Here is a 14,091-nt window from a genome sequence, read left to right as displayed (position 1 = left end):
GTGTAAAATTTGTTCTCCTACTTTGACCCAGCCTCTTGGGGAGCGGTGAGCTGCAGACACAGTTCCATTTGGTGGTTTAACCCCTTAATACTGAGTGTCAAGCAGGAAGGCACTATTCCCCATTTCTAGAGTCTAGACTCAGCCTGGATTTGAACTACTAGTCTCAGGCTGGACACTCTACCACAAGGCCATTGAACTGGTTAAATGGAGGAAAAGAATGTAATCTTCAGACAGGAAGATTCAAAGCCTTCTTGTTGTGAGCCGAAAGTGCTAACATCCACACCACAGCGATGGCCATTACCATCTTGTCTGGTAATGACATCACTGGACTACAGACAAGTGGGCGGGACAAACATGCCTGTTGGTTGCTTGAGCATGCTCAGTGGGGTTGCTTGGAATCTGGAGTTTCAACAATCTCCTGTGAGCCAGCATCCCACACTCCACTATCTTTTTCGGTTGTTTTGCCATGCTAATATGCTGCTAGCCGCTAATGGAAGCCGTCAAAGTGTAAATGGTTGCAGCAAATTTACAGGTTTGGCAGATTTTTATTATTTTTGTTATTATTATTATTGTTTTTTTTTTTTTGGAGAATGAACTGAAAAGTAGAACATTTGCTATTTCTTCCCGTCTCTGTTGATCACAAACTGGTTGTTTTCATGCTGGCGTTAGCAAGAGAATGCAAACAAACTCTCTTATCTGCTCAAAAAGGTTCAAATACTGCCGTGTTTGCTTCAAATCGTCGTTCACAGCTAAAGGTTTGGTGGGAAACTTTTCAAACGAAATCAAAGCACCGTCCAAGAAAAAAAAAATACTTGAAAGAATTTTATTCTATTTTCTTTTACAAAATTCAGGGCTTCACTTTATAAACATAAATACATCTCTGAATAAGTTATGAAATAAATAAGCATTTCTATTTAAAATGACTACAATCCTTTAGTCTCTAGTAAACTTTAAAGGTTGTAAACTATTAATGATATACAGCACAGAGATTTCTGAGGATTCTTGAAGTTACAATTCGATTTAACACTAATAATGAGCACATTCAAGTCAGACGCTTCACAACTGAAATGATTCAGTGAAAAACAATGCAGGTCATTTGGTTTGGTAGTGCAGAGTGAAAAACAGAGTCTGACGAGTAGCGTATCAGTGAAACTTCTGTCTTATCTTCAGTGTCGTGGGAGCTTAATGCCATGCAGGCTTCAAAACAAACCTGCTTTTATTGCTGTTGCCATGCAAACAGAAAGTATCTTGAACCTGAAGGAGATAACCGTTTATCGCAAAAATCTCAAGGGGTAAATTTCCCCTGAAAAAGGTGTGTCAGGAGGGAATAAGCTGCCACTTTCAAGTACTGCCTGATAATGCGAAACAGCTACATTGCCTTAAATGTTAAGCAGAACAGCAGAATCAATCTCTGATACAGAGAAATATTAAAAATGTCATCCCAGACTGTAGATGAAGGGTTTGACAATGCAGGGAAGTTCCTCAACAGTCACATGGACGTCTGGACATTTCAGCCTTCATTGAAGTTTTGCACCCATCTTTTAAGATCCTTGGAGACAAATTCTTCCAGCTTTGCTTTGCCAATTCAGTCTTTTGTTGTCTTGAAGTCCATCCTTGGATGCTGGAGGAGGAATGGAGGCAGATCGAACGTCTTCTTGGTGTTGTTACCTCCTCGTTTGGTTCTTAAGCTTTTGGTGTCTTGAAGGGTTCTTCATTGACTGATAGCCTTTCACGATCTTTGTGTTGGTCTTGATCACAGATCTGCAGAAAATATGAATAAGATAAATGATCTGTCTTGATTTTTGAAAGAAAATGATAAACAACTGAAACAGGAATATATATATTTTTACCTTAAGAATGCGAGGAATTTATGGCTGTTTCTGTGTTCAGGTTTTGTCACTGGACCCATAGTGTCAGTTCTGAAAACAAATAAACAAAAACAAACGTTAAAATGAGTTAAAAAAAAAAATGAAATGGAAAAAAAAAGGTAAAAAAAATTCTGGTTACTAAGTGTCGCGCACCAGATAGTAGCTGTTGCCCACCACATAGTAATTGCTGCACACCAAATAGTAACTGCATACCACATAATAACTTTTGCACACCAGATAGTAATTGCTGCACACCAGATAGTAACTGCTGCACACCAGATAGTAACTGTTGCACACCACATAGTAATTGCTGCACACCAGATAGTAACTGCTGCACCCCAGATAGTAACTGTTGCACACCACATAGTAACTGCTGCACACCACATAGTAACTGCTGCACACCACATAGTAACTGCTGCACACCACATAGTAACTGCTGCACACCACATAGTAATTGCTTCACAACTCATGGTAATTGCTGCACACCACATAGTAGCTGCATACCACATAGTAACTGCTGCATACCACATAGTAGCTGCTGCATACCACATAGTAGCTGCTGCATACCACATAGTAGCTGCTGCATACCACATAGTAACTGCTGCATACCACATAGTAACTGCTGCACACCACATAGTAACTGCTGCATACCACATAGTAACTGCTGCATACCACATAGTAACTGCTGCATACCACATAGTAACTGTTGCACACCACATAGTAACTGCTGCATACCACATAGTAACTGCTGCATACCACATAGTAACTGTTGCACACCACATAGTAATTGCTGCACACCACATAGTAGCTGCATACCACATAGTAACTGCTGCACACCACATAGTAACTGCTGCATACCACATAGTAACTGTTGCACACCACATAGTTACTGTTGCACACCACATAGTAACTGCTGTATACTACAAAGTAACTGCTGCACACCACATTGTAATTGTTGCCCACGAGATATTAACTGTGGCGCACCAGATAATAGCTGTTGCCCACCACATAATAATTGCTGCACACCAGATAGCAACTGTTGCCCACCACATAGTAACTGGTGCTCAATGGATAGTAACTGTTGCACAACAGATAGTAATGGCTGCACACCACATAGTAACTGGTGCATACCAGATAGTAACTGATGCAGACAAGATAGTAACAGGCTTAGTAACAGGAAGTTTTTTTTTGTTTGTTTGCTTTTTTAATGAAGTAAAAAAAATTATATCCGGTGAGCACCAGTTAGTAACCAGATTTTTTTTTTTAACTTCAATTTTTAGAAAAATATATATATATTTTTAACTTCTTTATTTTTATTTTTACTTCCATATAATCTCAGGGGCTCCATAACATTTTTTTTATTTAAACGTAAATATTTTTTAGAATCTAAGGGTGAAATTCCTGGGAAATCTTAAGACAACTTCCAAGGATAAAATCTAGAGGGGGTGTCAAACACACGCTGGTGGTTTCTCCACCACAATAACCCAAAGACACAACAAACATTCCTGTGGGCAAAAGCAGATGGGTAAACTTTCCAAAAATAGCTGCACTACTAATAAACTATTTGTCAAGATCCTGGGGACTGCCAGCGTTTCTTCCCTTTATCTGAGTTAACTTCATACTGCAGCTGCCTTATCTTCATCAGCATACTTTTTCACAAACACACCAGACGGATGGAGACACAGAAGATACTTTGATGCTATCTGGAGGGGAAAGACCAGCTTTTTTTTTTTTTCTTTATGAGGGTAGGTGAAGACGACACGAGGAGGAAGCGGCGCTCACCTTTGCTGGCAGAAGCCTCGACAGCTTTTGTCGGCGGAATCAAGGCATTCGCATCTGTTGACTGATCGGCGGCGCCGAGAGCGGGGGTCCCCCAAACCATATGGAAGGATTTTACTGTTAGAAGAAAAGATCATTAGGTCCTGAATGGCGAACACATTTAAAGATTTTCGGAGGCGTTCGGGATACTCACTCTGGGGTGTTGACCCAGATGATGTCCAGATGGCAGAAGTAGATGCACTCTTTATCATCCCAGCTGTTACAGGAGCAGCGTTTGGTCCTGATGTGGGCGGGATGCGGAGAATCATCCCGTTTCTCTGGATTATCCAATAGAGGAAGTCCAAAGCCTTAAAAAAGTGAATAATATTAAAAACACTTTAAAAATATAAAAGTTAAACTAAAGGTTCGGTGCAAGATAATGCAAATATATCTATTATTACTTTTACTTTGATATGATGCTCAAAAGTTTTGTAAATTCTTAATTTTTAAACTATAAATTTAAGGTTTTAAACATGAAAACTGAGATTTAACTGATGAGTAAAGCTGTTTATCAGAAACTCACCAGTATTTAGAGTCCAGCAGATGATGAACAGAGTCAGCATCCTGATTGTGAATGATTCCATCTCTGAAAAGTTCTGATGAGTGTTAATTAAAAAAACAAACTTCTTTCTAGTCCTGGGTGTTGAGGCAGCAACAGGTGCTTTCTGCTCAACTCAGCGCCAGAACATCTACTTAAGCACAACCATGCTCGCTCATGCCCCTCCCACTTCAGAGTCCCCGCCTCCTTCTCACTGCAGCACAACACAGCAGCGTCATGCACGAGGCAGGGTTGAGTCAGGAAAACACAAAAGCTGCACCAGCTGCTGGAATTCCAGAGAAGCGTTAGCTCAGAGATAGAAATGTGGAGCAGAAACGCATTGAAGCTGAAACAACAATAAAGCGATTAGGGAGCAATTACGCAGGCCGAACTTTGGCACAGGAACACTGACCCTTACATAAATTGTTTATGCAAGTAAAATTGGAGATAAATGAGAGGAATTTTGCCCCTTTGATAAGTTTAAAGTTCCCCAAAGTGAGAAGGAGCGCAGCATGATGAAGCGTTCAAGTAGCGGATCCTCCAACAGGTGAAAACCAGGTTCAGTTTTTTCTTTTTTCTGGAAGCAACAGAGGCTCTGCACCCCCCTCCCACCCCCACCACTGATAGGAGAGCCGTCAGCACCCCCCCCAGGAAGGTCAGGACATCACACGCTATCCAGCGTTAGCCTCTGCGCTCCTCGGCTGGCTTTGACCTTTGTGCAGACACACATGTGCTCTCTGCAGCTCACACACTCCAAGCACAGAAAACTTAAAAAACACGAGGAAAAAAAGAGTTCAATCACATGAAGAACTGCTCATAAATTTAAAGGTATGATCTTGCACAGGAGGTGCACACAGTAAACAGAGCTGCAGAAGTCAATATTTAATGTTAAAGGAAATAGAACAATTTAATTAAATTTTTTTTTAACATTTTGCATTTTGGAATGAAACAAAATCATTGCTGATCCCTGAAACTGATGAACATCGAGTGTAAATTATTGGGCCTGTCCTCCAAAGTTGAATTAAAGTTAGTTTATGAAATCCTGTTTGAGATTTAAGAAGCCCACTCTGAATTTCCTACATCTTTAGGACGATGGACTCGACCCCAAACTGATCAGTGGCTGCTTCAGGATTTCATGTCGACGCAGAAACTGTGGTGGGAGTATCATGGAATGAGGCTCTAGAGTGACAACGTGCAGAGATAAATCACATTTCCAGGCTCAATCAGTAAACAAGCAGTTATCATGTCAGCCTTCCTGAAAGAAACAAATGACATCATTCTTTTCTGGAACAGTTTTTTCTTGGGAAAAAAATTTATTTTTAGTCACATTTTAAACATTTATGAAGAGTCATACTCACCAAAACAACATATTTTTTAACTTGGGGAATAAAATAGTGTTTTTTACTGCAATATCATTATGATATGACACTTGTTTCAGATGCATTTGTCGGGTTTTAATGTAAAAGCTGCATGAGGTGCTGATAAAATATAAAAAAAAAATAGGGTGTAGCACTAAAATAGAAACATTTATGTAAAGATTTCCCAGAAATGAGTTTTTCAGGTTATTAAAGTGTTTAAAGTTAGAACATATTCTTGTACAGGAATGCTTTTCCCTTTTATTATTGCCTAACAACTCAGATATTCAGGACTCAGGAGGAAGGCATGAAAAACACTGTCACTGAATAATTCCTAAAGTGCAGGAGTATTTGTCAGTGTCTGCATTTTACACATCTCTTTCCCATAAATGGATCTGATCGCTGCAGAGGCACACGGCGGTCCAGAGGGCCACATTCAGAAAAAAAAAAAAAAAAAACAGGAAGGGGTACATTGTTTGCATGGAAAAACTCGTCCCGGAATGTGTCGCCAGTGGAAACCAGAAAGATACAAGGTGCTTGCCGAAACAACGGGAGGAAAAAACACATTCGGGGCCTCGTTTCAAAGGTGAGGAGGAAATGCCGGGAGGCATGATACAGCTAAGTAAAAAAAAAAAAACTGTGATCTCGGGTAAATATTTGTCTAATGAAGGAATGGGCTCAATCTAAGGGTGCCCACCGGCCCTCATTTCCCCTTCAGACGCAGGAAAAAATGTGCCCTTATCGGCCCCTCACTTCCGTCAGCAGAGGAATGTGAGGCGACACGATGACAAACAATCAGTAGAGCTGCCATTTCGGAATAATTAGAAATTCCTCAAGCATGAGGTGTAATGTACGCTGTGACATAATTAAACACAAGTCGAGAAAAAAATCTCCAATGTGACCTCTGGGGTTCTTATGGAACACAGAAGCCTGAGCGCTCGTGTGAACTGCACGATGGAGTTCAGAGCCATACATATTTGTCATTTTTTAGATGGAACTTGACTAGAAGTCAAAAGTGTCAAAGATATTTTAATTTTACAGATACAATCATTCAAAAAAAAACACACATTTAAAACAGTTTTCAGTAACAGTTTAGATGAGGTGCTGAAAAACATTCAATACAATGTTGACAAAGACAGTTAATACATTTGTTAAGCTTGTAGGCCGTTTATTAATATGCCCTCTTTAGACAATGGTGTCACTTCAGATGATAATGAATCTTACTAAGTATGTTAATAAACTTCAATCGACTTCTTTTGCTAATAAATACTATAAACATATTATAAACAGTTTAATAAATATGTTAATTAATTAATTAAAAACACAAATTGATTTACTGACCTGCCTGTTTCAATTAAAATCAATGTTTAAACAAAACACAAATAAATAAAAAAGATGCTTTAACCAAAGAGTTATTTGACTGAAACGACTGACCAGATTTGATCGTGTGGTGAAAGTTTTTGAGGCCTCAAATTAAATCTGTTCCCCTCATGAGGCCCCGCACATTTTACACTTTTGTTTTCAGTAACATCAAATCTAATTTGTTTAGCTAAACTCGGTCAAAAAAACCCCAAAATGAATCACTTTGATTTATCTTAATAGCTGCTTCATCTTCACGGACATTTGCAGAGGTTAAGATTAGGACACTCGCCGTCCTTGTTCCTTTTCCACATCGACAGCACATTCTTCTCTTCCTTTATCTGTCCTTCCTCGCTGGAATCAAAGATTTTGACAGATGGGCTGTTAAAACAACAAAAAAAAAAGGAAATGAAACAATATTCCTAAGACAGTTTAGTATAGATTGATTCCATTTTTGGTCCATTTGTCTGCAGGAAGTCTTAATAAATGTTCAACCTGTTTGTGGTAATAACTCTCTTGCGCATCATGAGTTTTTATTTTTCAGTTAATCAGTAAACATTCAGGAATGTGACACCACGTCACAGAAAACCCTTCTACCTCGGAAGTGTCAGAGTTAGAGGGAGAGGACGGAATCCTGAAGAGTGACTCACCCACAGATAGGCGTCTGATTGAGGGGAAGAATATGGGCAGAATCGCTGCAGGAGTAGATGGCGACTCCGATAGCGACACCTCTGCCAGCATGGACCGTCTGAAAGCTGAAACTGTCTTTGTAACTGCATGAGGAGATGAGGGCGTCTGCAACACCTGCCTCCAAAAATAAGCAGGGAATGAAAGACGAGTTATGCTAACATGGGATGATAGAACACTGATAACCGGATTTCAAGAGATGAAAAGGAGTCAGAGCTTCTCACTATCTCTCATTTTAAAATTCAACATGTATCGAACACGACTAGAATTATTTAAATAATTAAGATAAAGCTGAGGTGTTATGTCTTATATCTGTATGGCGAAACATGCATGTTTTACATTAAAAGTCGGATTAATTTTATTCTTTGATTGCCAAAAAGGAGTTATTTTAACCATTAAATCTGATCTTCCACAACGTTATTCTTGCATAACTTTAAAAGAGGGGTGGACAAACGTTCTCACTTGTGGGTCACAAACGGTTCTAAACTTTAACCGAAGGGTCGGACCAGCAGGAGAAGAAAGAAATAACATGAATCTGGTTGAAAACATGCTTATATTTTGATTGAAGATGAAAACAAATATGATGTAAAATAAAACATTTCAGGGTTTTTGTTTCAAAATTTTAGTGCCAAAAACATCAATGGGTTGATGTCCCTTGGGGAAAAAACGCAAATGCTGCGTTCATCTATTTTGGCATTTACTAAGATTTGTTTAGGCTATTTTGGAGTTTAGCTAATATTTCAGCTACATGCTAGCTGTTTTAGCTAATTTAGTTTTTTTTTTCTTTCGTTTTATAGGCTATTTTGAAATTTAGCTAATTTTAAGCTACATGCTAGCTGTTTTGGCTAACCAAGGCTTTTTATATTTTTATTTTTTATTTTTTATGGATTTTTTGGCTAATTTGGCATTTAGCTAATATTTTAGCTGGCTCAGCATTTTCAGCTAGTAGCTTCAGTGTATTCAGCTACTAATTTCAGCCTCTTCAGGGGCCAAATCCAGCATTCACACTAGCATTATTGCAGGTAATGCTATATATCTAGTTCATAATTATGTTAAAAGGTACAGTTTTAAGAAAAGTGGCCACAACTCTGAAATATTGGGGAAATTCAAGTCCTGACCGACTATAGTCCTCCCCCCCCCTCTGAATTTAAGAACCAGCTTTATGACAACCCGACATTTTCACCTAAAAACCTTATCTTTTTTTTCTCAGAAAATAAACTGCATCCACTGCTGCCTTGTGTAAATACCTTTTGAAATGTTAAAAAATCTCACTTCTGAAACATTTTGCTTAATCCTAAAAGTCTTGGTGGTAGTACTAAGCACCAAAACAGGCGTACTCACAAATTCAATCGGGTGAGACAACCAGTCCTGCACTGTGAGAACTGAAGAAGATACTCAGTTGATCAAAAGCTTGTCAGAGATCAACAATTTAGTCCATCTGTTGAGCAGAATCCTGTAATGTTAGTTTAAATCATAAAGTCTAACTGCTAAAGATCCTTGACAGAGGTCTCTCATTCACAAGACACAATTTAAATGATGTTAGAAGGCCAGATGTAGAGGATAAATTATAAAGTTATATTTGAAATAAGTTTAGAAACAGGACAGTGATTCTGTCTCATAACTGTGCATAAGCAGTGATGATTCAAATGTACTTTTAACCTTATTGCATCACTTTTGCCCACATTTCAGTCAGCTATAAGATGATGGCCGCCCACCGGCGTTGGGTAAGTCACCACCATGGCGCCACAGAGTCTCAGCCGTTGGGCGACTGACTGTTGAAGAGCATGTGAGCGTCTGCCTGGTACCGGCAGGTTAGACCCTGATCACCCGTCCCATGAGGGTTTCAACGTGTGGTTCCTGTGGATCAGATCTCCACAAGTCCCATCCTCGATACGTTTTTGGTTTCAGTCCAAACCTGTTTCGAGGATTATCCTTCAAAAAACTGTTCAGGTGTGTGAAGCAGCATCCAGGATATCAGCTGCATGCAGGTCAACCAAACACTAATTTGTGTTGCAACAATGAACTGCATCAGGTTTCCTGGCTTCAGTTTTCTGGTTTTTCTTCTTTTCTTGTCAACTTTATGTTAAGTTTTGCTGTGTAGCTCTTGTTACTGCATCAGGTTCACACCAAGTTCATTCATTATATGAGTTTTTTGGCAGATTCTCTCGTCATGTTTCTAGTTCAGTACAGTTTTTGTCTTTAATGTAAATGAGTTCATTTACATGCCCTCAGGTTTCTGTGGTTTTAAAGTCATAACATTCTTCTTTGTTGCTGTAATTTAATACTAGAGTCCTTTTCCTAAACTGAATTAAAAAAGAGATTTAGTTTCTGTAAAAAAAAAATTAAAAGTTATTTTTAAAAGAACACCTGCAGTCTATTTTTTCCCCTTAAACCCTGCAGAATTGATGAAAGATTTATTGTAAACTATATTCTGTTTCTTCTTGATTGTTTAAAAAGACTAGAGTTCTGCAGAAGCTGGAAATGAATGAGAAAAAGAAAAAAACAAATGTGTTTCTTCGTCTTTGAATTTGTTTTTTAAGAGGTGAAAAGACATACTTAATCAGGTAATCTGCTTGAAAATGAGGCAGAATGTTTTAACTTCCACTCCAATCATATTTTTATCTATTATAAGAGCCTTTCCAGTGGTCCTTTAATCATAATTATGCCGTCGGTTTAGTCTAAATCAAAAAATAGGTGTAATTTTCTGGGACATTGTTCTCCAGAGTGGAAGTAGTTCATTAAAAATGTGTCTCTACATTGTGAGCAGGATCTTAGGTGTGGAGTAACCAAGCTCCACGTCTAGTCCCAGAAAGAAATTGTTTCCTCAAATTAAGTTTTTACCACAAATTAGAATTTAGTGCACTGAAATTAGCATTTTGTGGCTATATAACAGTATTTTGTAGCCACAAATGACTAGTAAAAACTAAAATATACTATATTTGTTTAAGCAAAATGCTATTTTGTATCATAAAATGCTAATTTATGCGAGCAAAATACTAATTTATGTCCTCAAAATGCTAAATTGTTTGCACAAAGGGCAAATTTGTGCCCACAAAGTGATAATTTGTGTAGACAAAAGTTAAATTGTTCCCTCAAGATCTTAACTAGTTGAAAAAAAAAACGTCAATGTTCTTAAAAAAACAAACAAAAATAAAACAGTAATTTGTGCACGCGAAATGCTATTGTGTTCTTAAAGCTGAAATTTGTGCAGGCAAGGTGCTAAATTGTCCCTTGAAAATGCTAATTTGTTGCACAAAATGCTAATCTTTTTGCACAAAACCAATTTGTGCCCTTTAAACGCTAATACATTCGCACAAAATGCTAATTGTGCTCAGAAAGTAGCAATTTGTGCACACAAATGATCATTTGTTGCAGACAATGACAATTTATGCCCTCAAAATATTTATTTGTTAGGGAAAATTGCCTAATTGTGCCCAAAGAAGTGGCAAATTGTGCTAACAAAATGCTAATATGTGCCTTCGAAATGTTAAATAATTTGCATTAAATACTAATTGTACCCACAAGGTCGAAAATTGTGCCCTTAAAATGCTAATGTGTTTGTAAAAGAATGCTAATTTATGCTGTCAAAATGGAAATGTGTTTGTATAAACGGCCAATTTTTACCCTTAAATGCTAATTAATTTACATAAAATGCTAATTTTACCCACAAAGTAGCACATTTTCTCCTTAAAATGATAATTTGTTTCCAAAATATGCTAATTCGAGGCCACAAATTAATTATTTGAACTACTCTGAAACCTGTATAAAAGCTTCACATTGGAAATAATAGATTCAAGGATAAACGTGCCACATTTCTAAGTGAAAATCTTTATCTATATCCTGTTGTGAACTAAATATACAGTACATATTAAATATTTCCCTATATTAATGCCGACAAACCGCTTTATTGTAAACTGATTGGCCAAAAAGGCAGTAAAGTAGAAAAAAAAAACTTTTATTTTTTATTATTTTCAAATTATCAAATCAAAATGAGAGTATGAGTAAAATTGTGGCTTTTAATGTTCAATATTTAGTTCAGATTTGATTTAGTTTGAGATTAGTTTTATGTGATATTAAAGTCTATTTCAAAAGTTCAATCAAATATCAACAGATCAAATCAACTAAAAATATTGTTTTTTTTCCTACCAGTTATTTTTTTTCCCTTTTATTAAAACCAGAACTCTAAATTGTTTTTTTCAGTGCTTTTCAGTTGAGTGGCAGCGGTCAGAGCTAACCTCTGCTGCCACCTTGTGGACACAAAGCACACTTGGTATGTTTTACTGTGAAGGAAAAGAGAAAGTCTCTTAAAAAAACGAGAAATGCTCCAAAGTTTTGATATAAATCTGTAAAAATGAGCAGTTTAATGGTAAACATGTGAATGTCAGAGTGATTGTATCATAAAATAAAAAAAATTAAAAAAAACACAGGTGTGTTTGACACAAATGAAGGAAAGCGTGGACGGTCTGTCAGTGCACTTCCAATGATTCTGATGGCGACCCTGCTGCCCAAACACAAAGACGACAACAACAAAAGTCAGACAAATAAGAAGAAGAGTCACAGCTTAAAGAAGGACATTTCAACCACAATCCTGACATTAAATTGCACTTTCAAATACTGTTTGGGTGAATAAATATTCGTAGTACTCTTAACCATTTTTGGTAGTAGTACAGTACAATAACACAGCTATAGTACATCAGAGCTGTCAGCTCTTGCATATAGTACAGAATTTGCATAATAGCACATAAATAAATGAACACCTATGACATCAAACAAGAGGGTAGAAAAGATTTACAAAACATACTGCATATCTAACATAGTGCCATGTTTTATAATGCCGTGGGGCTTTGTCAATCCATGATTCTGCAAGTGGTCCCTCTTAAAAAGAATGGGAGAGGTCTGTCATCAATGAGACACTTCAACGGTATGAGACGGAATGAAAGAAACTGAAACCAGGAAATCAATTTGTTTGATTTTTTTAAGTGTTTATCTGTGAGAGAAAATAAATATTTATTACCAACAAGCTAGCAAGAATTCTGCAAGATCTATCCTCCACTCCATCCCAGTTTTAAAATCATGGTTATCTGAATGTTCACACCCTTAGACTACAACCGCTCCACCATGACCAAAGAGCTATCGAAGGACACCAAAGACTGTGATGAACCAGTCTACAATAAAAAAGTAGCTTGATGACGTAAGGTCTCACTTGGTACAGGTGAGAAACCGTCTAGAACTGTAAGTAACAAAGGTTACTATAGCGACGCACAATGTTGTTACTACAGCACATGTCCAGAGTCGTCTAAAGTTTGGCAGAGACTATCTGGATGATCCAGAGGAGGATTGGGAGAGAGTCATGTGATCAGATAAACCAAAGGGGAAAAGGGGTCATATATGTTGAGATTTTAGACAAAAATCCCAAACACATCACCCAGGCAACAAAGATGTGGCTACGTAAAAAGCATTTTAAGATTCTTCTTCCTCAACCCAATAGAGAATTTGTGGAGGGAGTTGAAAGTCTGTTGCTTCATAACATCCCAGCTCTTGAGAAGATCTAAATGGGAGAATGGACCAAAATAGTAGCAAACCAGCTAAAGTCATTTGACCTCTGTTGTTGTTAACTATGGTTACATTACAAAGTATTGTCCAATAAAACGTTCAAAAATCAAACAATGTGATTTCCTGACTATTTTTTTTTTTACATTTTGTCTCGCAGTTGAAGTGGATCTATGACGAACATACATCCATGTTTTTAGGAGGTAAACTTGTAGAATCAGAGACGGACAAATACTTCTTTGCTCCACTGTAAATAGAATCCACGTGTTTCCATGACCGCGTCGTTGTGGAGATGCTTTCCTTTATCGTCCAGCTTGTTGCACTGTCCCGACAAATTGCTCCTCCCATCAGAGCTGCGTTCGACAGGTGGGGGTCTGTTTTTGTCCTTGGGGGGAATCCGCCAGCCTCACAGTTCTGGTGTCAAGGTGGGACGAGTCGGGGCTTGGAGGAGGAGTTCTGCTGCGGCTGAGGGACGCCTCTCTCAGGGCGGCCTGTTGCGTCTCTTTTGGGGAGTCCCGCGAGGGTGTGGGGGCTGTGCTGCTGCCCCCCAGGCTGTACAGGGGGAGGGGCGACCTGGGCTGAATCATGTGAATCCCCCCGATGGGAATCAGGAGGCTCGGCGTCCTGCTGGACTGCTGGGAGTGCAGAGGGAGGTGGCTCAGGAGGTTGTTGGCGCCTCGTAGCCGCGGTGGATGTATGGTGATGTGGGCCAGACTCGCGTCGTCTCGCAACTGAAACAAAAAAAGAGACATGAGACATAAAGCAAACCTGAAAACAAGAAGGGCAGCATTTGAGGGATAAGAAAAGTTCTAGTTTTACAACAAATGTTAGTTTAATTTAAAGTCGGATTAACAAATTTCACCTGATATAACAACAAATACTGTTGGCAAATAGACCAACAAAGGTAGAAAAATGA

General features: G+C 38.3%; 2 protein-coding genes and 1 long non-coding RNA gene across 8 annotated transcripts in view; all 3 read right to left on the bottom strand.

Moving 5' to 3' along the window:
• Positions 1-459: 459 nt before the first annotated feature.
• edn2 (endothelin 2) lies at positions 460-4,937 on the bottom strand. The gene is made up of 5 exons (XM_024296090.2): positions 4,210-4,937; positions 3,841-3,994; positions 3,651-3,764; positions 1,851-1,919; positions 460-1,761 (listed from the first exon to the last, which is right to left on the bottom strand). Exons 1-5 carry the CDS (start codon positions 4,268-4,270, stop codon positions 1,665-1,667), a joined length of 495 nt encoding a protein of 164 aa, XP_024151858.1. The 5' UTR covers positions 4,271-4,937; the 3' UTR covers positions 460-1,664.
• A 1,785-nt stretch (positions 4,938-6,722) lies between these two features.
• On the bottom strand, positions 6,723-9,078 carry LOC112161204. Of its 3 annotated transcripts, none has more exons than XR_002921817.1 (3): positions 9,000-9,078; positions 7,589-7,746; positions 6,723-7,319 (listed from the first exon to the last, which is right to left on the bottom strand). It is a non-coding gene; the product is annotated as an uncharacterized LOC112161204 (long non-coding RNA). The 3 variants fall into 3 exon arrangements; XR_002921815.1 differs by having other exon boundaries at positions 7,589-7,742; positions 8,967-9,058; XR_004948643.1 differs by having other exon boundaries at positions 8,967-9,051.
• A 2,877-nt stretch (positions 9,079-11,955) lies between these two features.
• hivep3a (HIVEP zinc finger 3a) overlaps positions 11,956-14,091 on the bottom strand; it is a 32,579-nt gene continuing 30,443 nt past the window's right edge. For all 4 annotated transcript variants that reach the window (XM_024295499.2, XM_024295492.2, XM_024295483.2 and 1 more), the window contains one exon: positions 11,956-13,906. In XM_024295499.2, coding sequence (XP_024151267.1) covers positions 13,523-13,906 — 384 coding nt within the window. In that variant the 3' untranslated portion in view covers positions 11,956-13,522. The remainder of the gene's footprint in view (positions 13,907-14,091) is intronic.

Source organism: Oryzias melastigma, linkage group LG11 (genome assembly GCF_002922805.2).
Source record: "Oryzias melastigma strain HK-1 linkage group LG11, ASM292280v2, whole genome shotgun sequence".
In the NCBI taxonomy this organism is placed as follows: Eukaryota; Metazoa; Chordata; class Actinopteri; order Beloniformes; family Adrianichthyidae; genus Oryzias; species Oryzias melastigma.
Note: the sequence above shows the minus strand (reverse complement) of the source record. Positions and strands in the feature narration are given on the sequence as shown.